The following is an 18,673-nucleotide window of genomic DNA, read 5'->3' as shown; positions in this document are numbered from 1 at the left end:
ATTGTCATTCCTTCCAGCCTCTGCCTCGAAGCACGAACGTCCGTCACGTCTCCCTCCTAGCTGTTCATTTTGTAAATGTTTACCCGTTAATTGATCGAGTGTAACCGATCGGCCTAGAGGTGGGGGCGCCCGCCATGAAATTAGGACGGACACCGCAGCACCGTGGAGTATATCTTAACAGCACTACGACAACGCAATTAATCATGCCGCGATCCCGGTAACAGAAGTTCCCTCCTTCATGAAGTGCAGGGTTCTAGCTAGGATTTAATTTTAGCATAGTGGTACTGGCCGCAAGTCAAGGGAGGATGGGGCGTAGCTTTTAAAAAATTGAGCTAAAAAAGGGGGCCATTTCTGTATCGGTATAGCCGGTAAAACCGCCCTTCGGCGTAACACACCAGCTTCGCAGGCACGCGGCGTGGCGGCAGCTAGCTATATCACACCGAATGGCTTGTTACACTCAATCTTTGCACATTTGAGGGATACCCAAAGGGAAAAAATGTTATTTCTAATGTATGTGCAATGTATCCTTGATTGGTAATTTTTCACATTTGATCTGGCATTCTTGAAAAAAGAAATACAGTCACAATGCCCCTATGCTGTATTGAAAATTTAGCATAGGGTGTTAAAATTATAGCGTAGGGGGGGGGATTTAGCATAGGGGGTCAAAATTATAGCTAACTTTGCGCTAGCTAGAACCCTGAAGTGTTAGGGTAGAAATCTACTCTCGCTGTCACCAAATCCAGAGCACTGAAGAAGCGCCAGAATTTATTGCGCCCCCGGAAACAAATTACCGGTTTAATAGTCATTACTACGAGCCTAAATAGTCCTCTGAATATTTGATGTCGTGCGCGGGCCCTCGTAGATTCTTCATTTCGAAATCTTCACCCTCCGAGATTGCCTCCAAGGAGTCGGTTGATTAATGATCGCTGCACCTCCAAGAAAAATTGTGTTCCTAGGAAGCCTGCTGCAGCAAGCTACCATCTGTAGCCTGTTCATAAATTCCATGAATAGCGACAATTCATCATTAAAAGGTTGACTTGGCGGTTCTGAATGCGTCTTTTTCCCGCTCCGTTCAAAGCCGTGCTGTATCCTTTATCTGTTCAGCCACCTTCTCTTTTTTATGACGTGCCATAAAGTCTGAGTTAAGATCCTGGCGCCAGTGGAGCAATTTTTCACCGCAGACAACGAGATTTATCACCGTAAGTCTCCGTGTACAAAGTTAATAAGTGCCACCCGTAGAGCCTACAGTCCAGGCCTCGAAATGAACTTTTCTTCCTGTTGTCCCAGCACTGTCCAACGAATTAATTTCAACTAGGGTTTGGGTTGGCGTTAGGAAGGGCATCCAGCCGTAAAAATCTTGCTCCAAAAAAGGAGTTGCATTTGTTGGAAGCACATCCAACCCCCGTTATGGGGAATAAAAAGAAAAAAAATTATGTATGACAACAACTTGAAGTCCTATGTTCACTCCCAGGCACACTATAATTGCAGAGCAGACAGGAAATTTGGGTGGACTTTTCTGGATCCAAAAGCCATGACATAATTTGATAAACAAACAGACATTCTGATGTTGATTTGCTATTTTCTATTGTCCCAAAATTGTCCCAAAGTGTCTTTTTAGTTGTCCCAGCCTAAATTTTAGTGGTCCACCGGACCATCTTTAACGATTGCAGCAGTCTTTCCTGTACTTCAAAATCAGTATGGACTTTGTGTGTATTTTAATTACTTTGTATATGTCTTTGTATATACCTTATTTAGATGTCCATGTATTGTCTCTAAATTCTTTTTCTATGTGACAAATGGTACTCAATTCAGGGGGTAGTAGTTATTCTCCCCCTGCTGATGTACATTTGAAATAGTGCAATAAAGAAATTGAAAGGGCAATTTCGAGCCCTGCTTCTGTCCCTGTATCCTTTTTACACAGCTCCGACAAGGGAGGAGTTGTCTGGCTTTAAACAATGGGCCAAGGCGCCGGGGTATTAATATCGCCGCAAGCAGGCACGATTGTCATCTTCTGATAATGTGCGCCAAATTGGCACGCGTACGTGCGCGCAGCTGTTGTATTGAGGAAGGGGAGGGAGTTTGCAGTCATTTTGTCCCACCACCTCTGAAGCAATTGCGGTGGCTTTGTTGCATCTGCATATATTATGTATATGCAAGATGTGTTGAGATAAATATAATGATCATGAAGCAATGAATGAGCATAGAAACTAGTAGGTCTAACTCTAAGTGTTACCTCTCTCTAGATTGTGAAATCTGAAATTTTTGTCAGTACTGTACACTTGTGTTACTTTTGCAAGGTGTGAAGAAAATTTAAGCTCGTCTGTGATGATTGATTTATAATAAAGAGTACTCGAACACTAACCTACATGTAGTCTAGACTCAAGGAAGCTTTTTGCTTTCTTTAGGTTGATCAATGCTACTGCTATGACCATATGCAGTATATTATATTGTTTTCTTTGAAACGGGTGTATTTTAGTTGAAAATTGCCATTTTGTTACCTTTCAGATCTCAGAAATATTTTTGTGTGTGTGTGTTTTCTCAATCAGTTGGTAGCCGCTACCAGCCTTGTTGCTGCCTTTCTACCACATGTCATGCCTTGTTGCATCCTCAATGAAGTAAACTAAACTAAAGTACTTAATTTGAAAATTGCTTTTTTTTTACCTTTCAGATCTCAGAAAAGATTTTATTCTGGAGCCCATCAGCCAGGGGGTCCCCAATGAGACACCGGTGCAACTCCAATGCCGCCCACCAGAGGGCGTGCCGACACCCGAGGTGGTGTGGCTGAAGAACGATGAGGAGATCCAGGTTTGTTTATTTGCTTGTTTGTTTATTAAAATCCTAGTCCTGCGGTGCCCAACAATTGTTTGGTTGCATACACAGTACCGTCTATATAGCACACTGTATACATGTTGTAGGTACGATTTGGGGGTATTTCTCGTGCAATGCATCACACCGCAGAAACGAAACGAATGCGGAAGTAATTACGCCACCGCAGGGCAAAAAAAGTCAGGGGTGTTTGATCTAATTAAGACATGCATTAATTGAAAAATGTTGTGAGAAAAATGCCAAAATGACTAGGGTTAAGCATAGCTAGTTAAGGAATCTCCAGTTAGTGACAATACAACCACTATGCATCCTGGAGTCCTCTTACATACATTGTAAAATACATTATGACCACCTATTTACTTGCAAAGTTAGCCCAAAATTTTACGTGCTGAGTGTCTAAGGAAAAGAGGTCATTAATTAATTGATTGATTAATTAATTAGACTAAATGAATTTCTACAGGTGGACCTGGACATCAACTTCATCATTACTAACGAGGGGAACCTGATAATTAACCAGGCTCGACTGTCCGACACCGCTAATTACACGTGTGTGGCGAAGAACATTGTCACCAAACGCAGGAGCGTTACCGCCAGGGTGACCGTTTACGGTAGGTGTCAAGTTTTTATAAAGGGTTTTTGAGGCTCTTGCCAGCACCTGTTTTTCTGTTAATTGCAGGAACTTTGTGGCATGTGAGGGAAAAATTTCGAAAGAAAATGTTAATTGACAAAAATCTTCGGTAGAAATGTAAAATCATCAAAACGACCACCACCAACTTCTCTCAACACCATGATTTTCTTCTCCAAATGTAGGAAATTGTTTTTAAAGGTTTCAAATTGTCCATTTCATAAAATTTAGTCCAAAGGACTTAAAAAGCAGACTTAACAAACTTTAAAGGTATTCAGACGTTTTCCCCCAAACTTCAGGATTCTTCAATACCACTTTACAGAAAATGAACAGTTAATGAAAAAATTACAGAGCTAAAATGCTTTCACCACTGAGTGGAGTTAGCACTAATAGCAGCAGACTGCAGTGTCAAACCCAATCCAAGTGTTGAGGCAAAAGTAGCAACCTCTGTATCCTACAAACATGCAATCGTAATGGGGAGCGGACCTTTGTGTAAGCTTCTGAAAGGTTGATATTGAGCAGGGACAAAGTTGTCAGGACCAATTTTGCATCGATATAATCTGGAAGGGAAAACTGCTGACTCTAAAGCAGAGATTGTTGTAAGAAGCAGGGCATACTCATCGTTTTTTTGCACGTGTACAATAGAGGAAATCTCATAGAAAATTGGGAGTGGCAAGCTTTGAGATTAAGCCAAAAAATCTGTGTCAATGAAGGTTAGACATCCAGGAAGCAAGACATGCAAAAAAGTTACTCAAGCAATTGGGTTATGATTTTGGAAACAAAAGAATTGGCAGAATTTAGATCTAGCAGTTTTGTTGGACAATTACTCCTTGTTGACAAAATGGCAGACCAATATGATCTTCAGTTGTTGACCAGATCGCAGCATGAGGAAGATAAAATTTCATAGAAAATTTGGCGGGGCAAGCCAAAAAAAATGCTGTGCTTTACGAAGATCTATAAATGTAGCAGTTTTGTTCAACAATTAAACTCCTTGTAGACATAATCGTGTACCAACATCAGTGATACGTCGATGAAGGTTAGACATCTAGGTAATAAGATATGCCAAAAAGCAGTTACTCAAGCAACTGGATATGATTTTGGAAACAGTCAGACGTTTCAGCTAGTATCCACTAGCTTTAGCTGACTGAGAGATCACAGGAGAAAACATCAGTGATATTCGGTTGTTGACCAGATCGCTGCATGTCATTGAGGACGGTGAAATTGCAATGCTAATGCGTTGATGGATGGATTGCCAAGGCCATGAATTTTGAATGGGACACGGAGGCCGTTTCACGAAGAGTCGTGTGACCCGGTGGGCGGAAAGTCCGACTAGATCTTTGAACTCTTTCATCATGTCTGCGGGGTCATTAATCACTTATTGATCTAGATTCCACCGGGGAGGGGGGCAACACACAACACACGTAAATTCGTGATCTGTTTATGACTGGTCGGGCTTCTAAATGGCCGTTATGTTAGCCGACATGTACACAGCAGCCTCTTGGGCAATATTCTAACATTGGCATGATCAGCAAAAATGTCAGATATGAGACTAGAGGAGCATTGAAAGAACGTAGTATTCTGTAATCGGTTAAAAGGAGAAAAATGGACAGAAATGCCACCTTGTTCAGCCTTCTAAATGGCTGTTATGTTAGCCTACACGACAGTCAGATATGAGTCTAAAGGAGCATTGAAAGAACGTAGTATTCTGTAATCGGTTAAAAGGAGAAAAATGCAAAGAAATGCCACCTTGGTCAGGCTTCTAAATGGCTGTTATGTTAGCCTATATGTACACAGCAGCCTCTTGGGCAATATTGTAACGTTTGCATTGATCAGCGAAAATGTCAGATATCAGACTAGAGGAGCTTTGAAAGATATCAGTGCCCAATAATTGGTTAAAAGGAAAAAATAAACAGAAATGCCACCTTGTTCAGGCTTTTAAATGGCCGTTTTTAACATGTTAGTCTACATGTGCACAGCAGCCTCTTGGGCAGTATTTTATATATTTGGCATTGATCAGCAAAAATGTCAGATATCAGACTAAAGGAGCATTGAAAGAACGTAGTATTCTGTAATTGGCTGAAAGGAAAACAATGCACAGAAATGCCACCTTGTACAGGCCTCTAAATGGCCGTTATGTTAGCCTACATGACAGCCTCTTGGGCAATATTTTATAAATTTGGCATTGATCTGCAAAAATGTCAGATATGAGACTATAGGAGCTTTGAAGGAACGTAGTATTTTGTAAAGTTGATTAAAAGAAAAAAAAATGTACAGAAATGCCACCTTGTTTAGGCTTCTAAATGGCTCTTATGTTAGCTTACGCAACAGCCTCTTGGGCAATATTTTATAAATTTGGCATTGATCATCGAAAATGTCAGATATGAGACTAGAGGAGCTTTGAAAGATATCAGTGCCCAATAATTGGTTAAAAGGAAAAATATACACGGAAAATGCCACCTTCTTCGAGCTTCTAAATGGCTGTTATGTTAGCCCACATGTACACAGCAGCCTCTTGGGCAATATTCTAACGTTGTCATTGATCAGCGAAAATGTCAGATATCAGGTGATAGGAGCTTTGAAAAAACAAAGTATTCTGTAATCGGTTAAAAGGAGGAAAATGGACAGAAATGCCACCTTGTACAGGCTTCTAAATGGCCGTTATGTTAGCCTATGCAACAGCCTCTTGGGCAATATTTTATAATGTTAACATTGATCAGCGAAAATGTCAGATATCAGACTAGCGGAGCTTTGAAAGAACGTAGTGTTCTGTAATTGGTTCAAAGGAAAAAAAATGCACAGAAAGGCCACCTAGATTAGAGATCATTTGGAATTATAAGGGTGTGTATATGACAATTTTGACCTTGTTTTTCATATTATTTGACTGAAAATTTAGTTATCCTCTTGGCAACAAGAATTAATAGAGAACAGAGTTGCAAAAGAAGTCTTAAAGATATTTCTGTTTTTGCCAGTCATCTCGTCACACCCACTTATAATTATCCCTTGCTTTTGTATGCACACCCTCCCTCAATATTTAGTGGAAGAGCCCTTCTCATCTGCACCGTCACATGAAAATTGCTGCCTCGCATCTTGAGTTGTTAATAGGAGGGCAGTTAAGAAGCAGGCAGAATCAATACGCGAACAAAAGACTTAAAAGTCGCCCATTAACTGTAACTGATAGCTTCGCTCGCTCGGGGTATAATTCTTACTAAGCTCTAGCTAAGCAGCTCTCTTATCGGCCATGGTTACTTATGATTCCAAAATCAATCGGCTTAGTAAGGAAGTTCTCCACACGTTGCTCAAAGAAGTTGAGATTTGTCTATAAGTAACAGATCGATCATTTTAAAGAGACATTCTAATTACTAAAGTTATTATGTCTTAAAAAGATTTTAATCAACCATGTCTAAGTCTAAGCATCACATTAATATCTAAATATTCAGTTAATTTAGTTTTGTTGATTGAAATACCTGATTAAATCTCACAGCCTATGACAATTACCTATGACTAGAGCTGTGTACCGGTACGCAGTACCGATACTGTACCGGAAAAATTGATTAGGTACAGGTCCAAAATACCTAATCCCTCAGTACCGGTACTGTACCTAAACAATTTCACACCAATTTTATGCCTATTTGTGACCTCAAATGTTTAAATAGCTGGTTAACAATGGGTGCCTGTGTAAGGACAGTGTGTTCATGAAAACAAAAACATCTTAGTTTTGCCTATATTTTATCTGAGCATTCGCCATAAACAAAGAATAAACCTTAACTATCAAGTTTATTTATGTTTTTTTGTTATTGAAGGAGTTCAGAAGAGCATATAAATTGGTCGAATTGTTCAGGTACAGGTTCAGGTCCGGACCTGTACCTAAACCTGTGTACCTGTACCTGTACCTGTACCTAAAATTTGTTTAGGTACACAGCTCTACCTATGACCATATTTAGTTATATTGTTTAATTATGTATGATCAAATTTAGTTATATTGTATAGTGAGGAACTCTACTAGTGCTAAACTTTTAGGTCAACATAATTTTTTTTTCAAAATCTGACAAATCAGAAATTATATCACTAACCATAGGTTTTAATGTGGATAATCGATGGCAAATTCTGGAGCCCTTCTAGTAGAATCTAATTGTTAATTGTCTATCACTGATTGGATTCAAAAGTCATCATTTAGAAGGTAAAAAAAGTGACATTATGAGGTCTCCCTGATGTGGACTAATAGCCGATGTCCATCAAATACTCAAGGACCAAGCTTTCCAAGCTTCAATTTCCTCTCTAGTCTTTAAGATTGTGTACAATCGACGTCTTAGGGTTTCCAAGTGATGGGCAGGTAATTAGAAACCATTCCTGTGGTGTAAAGTTGACCCCAATTTGTCAGTACACTGTGTAGATGTGGAGGATAAGAAGGGATTACACTAAGATTCCCTGTTCAAGGAGAGACACACCTTAAAGAACCTGCCACACTTCCTTAGAAGAGGAGAATACATTCCAGTGTGCTTGCAGAAGACAGAAGCTCCCCTCACAACATCTGCAAAATACTAACCTGATGAAATTAGTTTCGGTAGCTTAGAATAAGTTAGCTCTGTTTAGGCTCCAATGGTCTAATATTCAAATTAACTGCAATTTCTTAGCACTTTTTGTCATCATTTCATACTTGGAGCATTTGAAATAGCCCCAAAACAAGCATACGTAACGGTTTATTTTTTGGTACCACCCATAAATAGCTAGTTCACAGCAACAGGCAGAAAAGTTGTAGAACTCCCACAGTTCGCAAATATCGATTCCCCATTAGTCCACTTGAAGCGTTTGAAATAACCCCAAAACAAACCACATGAGGGGTCTCTTTATTTTTTGGTACCACCCAGTTATTCAAAGTCTCAGCAACAGGCAGGAAAAGTTGTAGAACTCCCACAGTTCGCAAATATCGATTCCCCATTAGTCCACTTGAAGCATTTGAAATAACACCAAAACAAGCTACATGAGGGGTCTCTTTATTTTTTGGTACCACCCAGTTATTCAAAGTCAACGCAACAGGCAGGAAAAGTTGTAGAAGTCCCACGGTTCTCAAATATCGATTCCCCATCATCCCAAGTACGTTGCCGTCTCTCGTAATCTCCGTCGTGATTAGTGGAGTAATTATGAAACCTCCCCCAAGTGCGCGCAGTGTTCTTTTCGGATCACCGCTCGCATTTCCCGCCACGTTGGAAAGAAATCACCCCAACCTTATACCGACCATCTGTCATTGTCGACAAAAGGCCACGGAAATTACCGGATCGGCATGAAATGATGAAGTTCTGATTGTTAATGCATGGTGGTCGGGATGCCTTCATATTTCTTGGTAGCAAGTTCCTCATAACCCAATTGAATATTCATACAGCAGCAGAATTTGCCAAACTCTTTCTTGATTTAGATCAGAGTGTAAAATTGGCAACAGAAAGATGCCAAAAAGTCAAAAAATATGAGACCGACAAAAATGATGAAGTTCTGATTGTTAATGCATGTCGGTGGATGGTGGTCTGGATGCCTTCATATTTCTTGGTAGAAAGGTTCTCATAACCCAATGGAATATTCATATCATGATTTGCCATACTCTTCCTTGCTTTAGTTTAAAGTTGGAAACGGAAAGATGCAAAACAAACAAAAATGTAGGAGACAAAAAGAGGCAAAACTGGTGCTATTACTGTAAATGTTACACTTTTAAAATGGTAGGGTCTGTATCTTCTCCCTGCATGTTTTTTGTGCCTTTTTTTTGAAAGCAAGTTGGATATGACAGAGAATCCATCATTTTTGCATTTTGTCACACATCAAAAGTGGGCGTTTTTTTTTTTTAAACAAAAGCTTAGTGTTGAAGGTTAGAGTTCAGGTTTTGCCTTCCTAGAGCAAGATCTTGAACATACTAGGTGAGAATCCCAATTTATATATAATCTTGTCTTAAATATTACTTCTGATCCAGAAGTAATGGCTGTATTCCGTCCGGGGACATAAAAAGGGATGTGGATTGGTAGACAATCCATCATTTTCCAGTCAGTGACTGTTTTAACAACTGTGCAACAAAAGTTAATGTTGTAGGTCAGCATTCAAGATCTTGAACATAGGTGAGGATTCTGATGTATAGTCTTGTAAGAATCCCTGATCCAGAAATAATGTCTGTATTCTGTTCAGGGACGTAAAAAGGGATGTGGATTGGTAGAGAATTCATCATTTTCTAGTCAGTGACTGTTTTGACAACTGTGCAACAAAAGCTTAGTAAGTTAGTGTTGTAGGTTAGCATTCTGATCTTGAACATAGGTGAGGTTCCTGATTTATAGTCTTGTAAGGAACCTTGATCCTGAAGTAATGCCTGTATCCCGTTCGGGGATGTAAAAAGAGATGTGGATTGGTAGAGAATCCATCATTTTTTAGTCAGTGACTGTTTTGACAACTGTGCAACAAAAGCTTAGTAAGTTAGTGTTGTAGGTCAGCATTCTGATTTGCCCAAGATCTTGAACATACAGGTGAGAAGCCTGATTTATTGTCTTGTAAGGAACCCTGATCCAGAAGTAATGCCTACATTCCGTTCGGGGACGTAAAAAGGGATGTGTTCCACGACCGACGTGTCGTAACCTGCCATAAAATCGATACCAGGAAACTGCCGCTGTCAGAAAGATGTCAGGGCGAAAGTGATTGCACGTACGTCTTCCTATCAGGCCTGGGTGACAGACAGTTCCTTATCTTAGCTTTTTCCTTGGGTGAATGTGATGTTATGACAGCTTATGATGCGACGGATAGTGCAGGGGTCTCCCCAGAAATTCTTAGGGGAGAGGTAGTCCCAAATCGGTTGAAGAAAAAAATCAACAAACTGCCTCAGTTAGAAAGATGTCAGGGCGATATCTTAGCATTTCCTTTAGTGAATGTGATGTTATGACAGCTTATGATGAGATGGATTGTGCTACAGGCACTTGGGGACTTTTTTTTGCCAATTTGTTGGTGATTGAGAGGCAAGCAGATAGTGACAAACCCTAAGGGGTATTGTATACTCCCAACAAGCCCTGTGGCATTATCACTACAAGGAAAAAGTACCTTTCATATTACCAGTTCTAGGAGTACTGGATAGTGCCACTGGTACTCAGGGACTTTCTTTGCCAATTTGTTGATGATTGACAGGCAAACAGATAGTGACAGACCCTAAGGAGTCTTTGATGCTAGCAACAAGCACTGTGATAACATTCCTACAAGAAAAAAGTATCTTTCATATTACCAATTCTAGGAGTACTGGCACTCAGGGACTTTCTTTGCCAATTTGTTGGTGATTGAGAGGCAAGGAGATTGTGACAGACCCTTAGGGTCTTGGATACTCCCAAAAAGCACTGTGACAACATTCCTACAAGGAAAAAAAGATCTTTCATATTATCAGTTTTAGAACTACTGAATAGTGCCACTGGCACTCAGGGACTTTCTTTGCCAATTTGTTGTTGATTGAGAGGCAAGCAGATAGTGACAGACCCTAAGGACTCTTTGATGCTCCCAACAAGCACTGTGATAACATTCCTACAAGGAAAAAAGTATCTTTCATATTACCAATTCTAGGAGTACTGGCACTCAGGGACTTTCTTTGCCAATTTGTTGATGATTAAGAGGCGAGGAGATTGTGACAGACCCTAAGGAGTCTTTGATGCTAGCAACAAGCACTGTGACAACATTCCTACAAGGAAAAAAGTATCTTTCATATTATCAGTTTTAGGACTACTGGATAGTGCTACTGGTACTCAGGGACTTTTTTTTGCCAATTTGTTGATGATTGACAGGCAAACAGATAGTGACAGACCCTAAGGAGTCTTTGATGCTAGCAACAAGCACTGTGACAACATTCCTACAAGAAAAAGTGCTTTTTACATCACCAGAGTTAGGAGGGCTTTGTTTTTAATGATGACAAGGGAAAGAAAAACTACATGTTTTGAATTTGGAAGCAATTGTGATCAGTGCTGTTGGTAGTGTCTGGCTCTTTCCTTGGTGCTGAAAAATCGGTTATTATTCAAAAGCTACATCTTATCCCTTTTTTCTCCCAACAAAACTGGAAATTTTGATCTCTGTGCTGTGGCATAGCAAAGAATCAACAAATGTTAGACATATCTTGTCTGTAGAACTCCTCAAATAACACCATCCAATCTGTTCTCAAATCTGATGTAAACTTCTGCAACAGAGTCTTCTGCAATGTCTGGGTCCATCTGTAGTCATAGTCATAGTCAAATTTCAAACTGTTGTTAGTATGTGTATTTCTATTTGTATGTTTTCTTTTATAATTATATGGACCGTTGATGCCTGAAATAAAGAATGAAGAAAACAATGATGACGATGATAATAATACTGTTTCCCTCTTCCTATCACAGTCAACGGTGGTTGGTCGACATGGAGCACGTGGAGCGAGTGTAACAGCCAGTGTGGGCGCGGCCTGATGCGTCGGACCCGTACCTGTACCAACCCCGCCCCGCTCAACGGCGGCGACACCTGCGACGGCGACCCTGTACAGCGCGCGGAGTGTACCACTCTCTGTCCAGGTAGGACAGGGTTCCATTTTTTCAACGACTTTTTTTTTAGATACAGCAATCCCATACAGCAGGCATGTGTACCACTTGCTACAGCTATTGTGGAAAAAACTAACAGGCATGAAGTACAATAGAGTCCTTTTCATTAGGTACAAAGGCTTTTATGTTTACCTTTGTAGAAAGAAGACATTATGTTTTTGCTCAGTTTCTTCTTCTTCGACCATATGGCTGTTACCATTGTAACTGGTGCTGCAGCAGACACCCTGTGATGTTGGGTTACATTATGTAGCAAGTGGTAGGACTGAGTTGGATGGCCTGGTTACCATCCATATGAATGTTTTCATGGTGTTTACTGTTTGCTTTGCAAATGTTACTTTTCTACTTAACAATCTGTAATGTTAAGTTGCTAGAAGATCAAGTTTTCCAGTCTACCTGTCTAATAACAAAGGATCCTTTTGTGTCCTCTGCAGTGGATGGAGGTTGGTCGGAGTGGTCCAAATTCTCAGCCTGCGGGCGCGATTGTAACAACTGGAGAAGACGAGAGTGTAACGATCCGCCGCCACAATTCGGCGGTCGCTACTGCATCGGAGACAACATGGAGACAAGAAATTGTACAGGGGGTCTCTGTAGAGGTAAAAAATACAGCCACATTTTGGCTTTTTCCTTTTGTTTTATCTTTTATCATCAACAATTTTATTGTTTGTTTATTAACTTGATTTTTAGCTTAAGGCCACACAAATATGTTTCTATGGATGTTAAAGTACAAATAATGCAAGAGAGACAAGAATTAAAACTGAAATCAGAGAGAAAACGGGAGGCAAAACTTTCCAGACTATGACATTCTGTTCATCCAGTTTAACATCATTTTTCTTTTGATATAGGAGAGAGTGAAATAGCTTTGTGTGGCCAAAGCTGCAAAGTAACTTTTTGTTGTGCATTTCCTAATTTCTTTGTATCTTATTCTTACGTTTGCATGCTGTTGACCCTGGTTTGTTTCTTGTTGTTGTGCTGTTTTCTCTCACAGATTCTGAAGAAAGTGATCTACAAATTCAGACCCATAGTCCGACATGTAAGTTTTGTGTTCCTGATTTTTTTTTCTGTTTTAAACTCCCCTCTTTGTTCATAATATTTGCTTTTGAATGATACTCAACTTACAAGTATTACAAGTAACCTTAACCCTAGCCATGCTAATTTGGGCTATAATCAAGAAAACTTTGGTGCATAGAAACACCCTTGGCAGTACAAGTTTAAAATTGGAGCTCTTGATTCCCATGGCCCAAAGAAAGTATTCTGAAAGGTTTTTGCAGTTTAAAAAGACATAATAAAAGCTGTTGATAAAACAACTAGCCTGCATTCCAAGTCGACAAACTAGTCCCTAAATTTTGAGCTACACAAATGTATTTGTCTTGCAGCCTTTGTCACGTTCAAATGACCCATCTTTTAGGACATTTAGTTCATTGAGTTGGTCGAATGGTTTATCATTATGACATCATCTATATCACAACAGTCGCGGCCAGAAGGCTGAATTGATGAAGTGATATTACAGAAATTGACTGCAAAACATTAAAAAACACTTTTCTACACAAGCTAAAATCAACTTGGTTTTCTTTTGTCTCTAGTTGCCAGTGCTCGGACAGAAGACAACCTGGCCCTGTACATCAGCCTGGTCGGGGCGGTCACTGTGTTCCTGCTCGTGTGCCTGTTCATCATCGTGGTCTGGTGGAGAAAAAACAGGCACTCAGGTGAGTCATGAAAGACAGCCTGTGTGATGTACTGTTGTTGAAGAGAAAGACCACAAAGACTGAAAAGGGGATGAAAAGATTTGTAAATTCTAAGTATTTAAAATTAAGATGAAACCTAATTTTTTAATGACCTAGTAGCCCTTTTGATTGTTCTTTGTGATTTCTTCTCCAATATCTTCCCTGCATCCAGTCTATCTTGGATGTGTTGAAGGTTTTTGTGGTTGTATTGAAGAGCGCAAAAGAATGACACAAGTAGTTGCTGAAAGGAAGGCTGGCAACTTTTTATATGTACTGGTACATGTGTGTGCTAATAACTACATTGTACCTGGAAATGCATCTGTAGTATGTTTTGGTAGCATGTTTGTAGTGGATGAAGTGGCTGGCATGGTATTTTGAAGGAAAAAAAGGCTGTCCTTTTCCTATTTGACTTTGGTCCCAGTTTTTGTATTTGCATTTTCGAGATGCATGGCATGCTATTGAATCAATGGTTTGTGCCTTAAGTGTGGCAAAGGTAACAAATGTATCAACCAGTTACTTGTGATAGTGTGTCTTGTGGCAATTTTGATAGTGTGTCTTGTGGCAATTTGAATATCGTACATGTACCTTTGTGATTGTTCAACCAGCTACAAATTGAGTGGCTAAATATAAAGGGTAAAAATGAGCATTTGAAAAGTTTTATCTCTTCCCCCAACAACAACTTTGTGAAAGAAAATGACAATTTTAACGTCGATTGAAATGCGGCACAAGAAATGAGCTGGAAAAGAGACATGATTCAGATATCTTAACTCCAGATGGAAAAATAATCATGACATTTGTGTCATCAGCACGAATAGCTCACAATCAAATCGTCTGGTGAAACATTACATGAAAAACAAATGGGCCTTGTTAATGTGTGCAATATTCTTACATTGCATGTACTGTCTACGTGCAGACTGGATTACAATTGATGTACAGTGATATAATTAGATTTGTACAGGCATATGATGTTGTCAGCATCCGGCAAGAGCTTAGATGCTTCCAGAAATGAGATTACGCGCGGTGAGGAAAGGCTTTTATCAGTTCCACAGGTTATCTTGTTTGTGCTTCGATGGGATGGAGGTTTTCTGTCATAATTAGAGCTTCGTTTCTTTGTTGAAGAATTTTGTGTGTGTGTGGGGGGGGGGGCATACACTCTTTGGCAGATCATTTCTTGGCATTTTTAGAAGTACCGGTATATATGCTTCTGGTGTCTTTTGCAATTTTGTATTTCTAAAAACAGAATTATATCCGGAGTAATACGTTGGGGATAAAATTAGATAACCAACTTTTGAGTGGCTAACCTGTTGTACCTTGTGCGATATGGGCTGTTGTAAGAATACTTTGCCAGCAATCGATACTAATTGAATCTTGTGGACAAGTCTCTTGTCATATATCTCAATTTGTGGAAAGCTAACTTTGTTTCGTTGTTGTGTACATGTATCTTGGCTCTGTGGTGAGTTGGGACGTCACAACAAATTCTAAAGCGTCGTTCGGACGTCTTTTCAAATGTACCACGCCTGCAAGGATAACGTATAATGGGGGAGGTCATTGCATGTAAGAATGCAGTGACGTCCCAGAATCAATTCTAATTTCATTCCACCGATAACACAATGCCAGTAAAAATACCCGGTAGTCACGTAACCTTATTACGCGTTCTGTATTCGCCTCCCGCGTGCAGCGTTGACATATTACGCCGGGGGAAATTTAATTGTGCCACCCTCGCTATGGATACTAATGGGGAAAGAGGATCAGCTTTCGGGATTGGGGATTTCAGGGCCATTAGGTAATGGTGGAAAATTAGGGAAGCGACTCCTGATATTTTGCCCCAAGGCGAAGAACCTTTTTTTTGTATCTTTGTTGTATTTTTGACTGACATTTGGTGATGGTGAGATATATTCGGTGTTTGAAAGTCGTTTTGCAAAGTTGTATATACAGGAATTAATGTGTAAATCTGTTTAGATTTCTGGGAAACCTGAAAAATGTCAGAGGGAGGCAAATGTGACAAAGGAAAGATGATGGCAGTCTGAATTTCTGTTCTTGTAACTTAAAATACATATTAATTATTATTCTGTATATTGACTGTTGAAAGATTCAGTTTACCAGATTGCTAGCCCTGCATTTCACGCCATTTTATGTGGAAGTTGCAAACAGAAAGGACGATTTTCTTCTCCAAAATTTCACAAAATAAATCCTGCTGAGGAATTTGGCATTAAAATCTGTTGGTTTTCCCCCAGGAAATGTAAAACCTGTTTAGAGAAATGCCCTGTTTCCACGCCCTTGTGTCGTGACAGAACTCGGTAATCTGTCACAAAGTATGTCAATCCACCATGAAGGTGACTTCCTGCCACACTAAATCTACAGGCACTGCCAAAATCCCTGCAGGGACAACCTCTAGGGGCCTATAGTTGACCCTTGCACACCTGGAGTATGAGGTGTATTACTATTAGGGAGTGCGAAATAGCACAAGTTATGAGAGTTATTTTGGTTAATTGTGGGACAGCTTACAAAGGAGACCATGCAAAACTTTGCCTGCCTGAAAAGCTTTTTATTTCGAGACATGCTTCATGTTGGATTGGTCACAATATAAGAGTAAGGAAGAAAATTTAATCTATAAAAATTCACAGTTGAACAAAGCTATCAGCAAGTATCACTGACGAATGGTAGTGGATGCTAGCTGAAACGTCAAAACCGTTCGAAAATCATATCCAGTTGTTTTTTTGGCCTATCAGGATCAAGTTAGTAGAATATATGCGGTATAAATGTACAGTGTTCCAGCCAACTGGGAGCAACTTTGTTGTCCCTAGCTTCGGCTAATTTTCCATTCAGGAAGCGTCCTGCACATTATACATTACGGGGGAGCATTATACAACATTGCTCTTCACAGTAGATGACTTTCAATAATGCGCCTCCCTGTCGCTAATGAAATTATTGCGTGTACAGCAGGTGTATGTACTGCGCAATTTGTTCCAGTCCGCGTCTCTCCGGAGCATAATGCGGGATTACCCGCACATCTGTGAAAAATTTGCGTCGGAGCTGTGAAGCATGTGTTTGTCTCGCGCCCAGCGTGGCTTCGGCGTGGCGAAATCAAATTACGGTGGTACATATATAACACCCGCCATTTTGGCTAGATGGGTTTCAACCAGTGATCTAGCCTCTTTCTTTCATTCGACAGAATTCTGCGCTTTTGACAGACCCAAATTTTGCCCAATCTGTCAAATTATGGTGGTACATATATAACACCCGCCATTTTGGCTAGATGCATTTCAACCAGTGTTCTAGCCTCTTTCCTTCATTTTGCTGCTTGTCACAGACCCAAATTTTGCCCAATCAGTCATATTATGGTGGTACATACATGTACATGTATATAACACTCGCCATTTTTGGCTAGATGCGTTTCAACCAATGTTCTAGTCAGTGTCCCTCTTTCCATCATTTGGTGGAATTTTTGCTGCTCATATGACAGACCCAAATTTACCCAATCTGTCAAATTACAGTGGTACATACATAGCACACGCTGTACATACATGGCTAGCTGCATTTCAACCAGTGTTCTAGCCAGCATCCCTCTTTATTGCCATCATGTGAAGGAATTTTTGCTGCTCAGGACAGACCAAAATTTGTCCAATCTGTCATCTTTGATAGACAAAAATCAGCGGGTGAAGGTAGGAAAAGAGATGCGTTTAAACTAAGGTTAGACTATCAGCAAAATTTGCCCCCTGAAAATACAAGAAATATCATTTCAGAGAGTCAGGGTTTCAAAAAAGGGGGAGCATACACTCTGGACTCCCTTAGGATTGTTGCATCTTGCACCTTTGCCACTTGATGTTATGTTAGGTCAATCTAAATTGAGATAACAAAAAAATTGCAGGCTGGCTAGAACACTAGTTTCAACACATGCAGTAGTTGTTCATGATTCTTGCATATGTCTATGTCTATTCACACAAGACCTACTTCTGTGATTTGAAAGTCAGATACCATTGAGTTGTCGCCCTCTATTGAATGGCATGTGATCAGTTATGCAGTATCAGTTTTTCTAGGGGAGGATTGGTCCCAGTAGTGGGGCCTATGAATGCACCCGGTAATTAGAAGTGTGCTCTGGCCAGCTCGAAATGTTTCTTTTGTCAGCCTAGGTTCATGATAGGACCAGGGGGGGTGTGCTCGCAATCTAGGGGGGTCCGTGGGCAAGTTTGAGATTTTCAAGCTTTTAAAAATGCAGTTTCCTACATTTTGAGAGGCAAATTATGAGGTTGAGACTATGAGAGTGGGTGTTTCTGGTTCTTTGGTTGTTATTATATTTTTATCCAAGATTTGTCAATTGATGGATTGGTTTTAAATTTTTTTTGATGGAAAAACGGGTGATGGCTAGAGTACTATTGGGCCTGTGAGTGCCTGGTTGTGCAGTACATATATCAGTTTTTCCGTAGTGGGGCCTATGAGTTCCTGGTTCAATAATTAGAAGTGTGCCCAGCGATGGCAGGTTTCATGCGCCAACTGGGAGGCAACAAAAGACACGATTCACGAACCGGCTGCTTCGCGGTTCATCGGTACCCAACCGTGAAATCAGAGCACCGACGTGAATAGTAATAAAGAAGCTGCTCGCGGAACTGCACTGGGTTTTGGGGAGTACGAAAAAAAAATGTTGTGTTTTCTGTTTCCTGACCAACCCTAAAAAAAACTGCCGACCCTAGCCTTCTTTGTGTGGACCCCAAAAAGGGAATTGAATATTTCGAGCTGAATGATCTTTTTTAGCTCCATAATCTGACACCCGAGTGATGAAATGTTGTACAATTGGTTGTCCAACATTGACATTGAAAATATACATTTTGTAAGTGCCCTTATGCAAGTTTTACTCTTTTTTAAGACTGTATCGCTAGAGATCGCCAATTTAGTCTAAAAGAAAGAAAGAAAAGAAGATAATCCCTACCTACTGACCCAAATTT

The 18,673-nt window shown here is 40.1% G+C and overlaps 1 protein-coding gene across 1 annotated transcript in view; it reads left to right on the top strand.

Annotated features, from left to right (window-relative positions):
- The window catches only part of LOC109466787 (netrin receptor UNC5C-like), a 139,810-nt gene that overhangs the window by 97,827 nt on the left and 23,310 nt on the right, over positions 1-18,673 (top strand). The window contains exons 4-9 of the mRNA XM_019764613.1: positions 2,669-2,805; positions 3,287-3,434; positions 11,818-11,985; positions 12,444-12,605; positions 12,998-13,042; positions 13,593-13,715. Coding sequence (XP_019620172.1) covers positions 2,669-2,805; positions 3,287-3,434; positions 11,818-11,985; positions 12,444-12,605; positions 12,998-13,042; positions 13,593-13,715 — 783 coding nt within the window. The remainder of the gene's footprint in view (positions 1-2,668; positions 2,806-3,286; positions 3,435-11,817; positions 11,986-12,443; positions 12,606-12,997; positions 13,043-13,592; positions 13,716-18,673) is intronic.

This window comes from Branchiostoma belcheri, unplaced genomic scaffold (genome assembly GCF_001625305.1).
Source record: "Branchiostoma belcheri isolate BF01 breed outbred unplaced genomic scaffold, Haploidv18h27 scaffold17, whole genome shotgun sequence".
Taxonomy (NCBI): Eukaryota; Metazoa; Chordata; class Leptocardii; order Amphioxiformes; family Branchiostomatidae; genus Branchiostoma; species Branchiostoma belcheri.
This window is presented reverse-complemented; position numbering and strand designations above follow the sequence as displayed.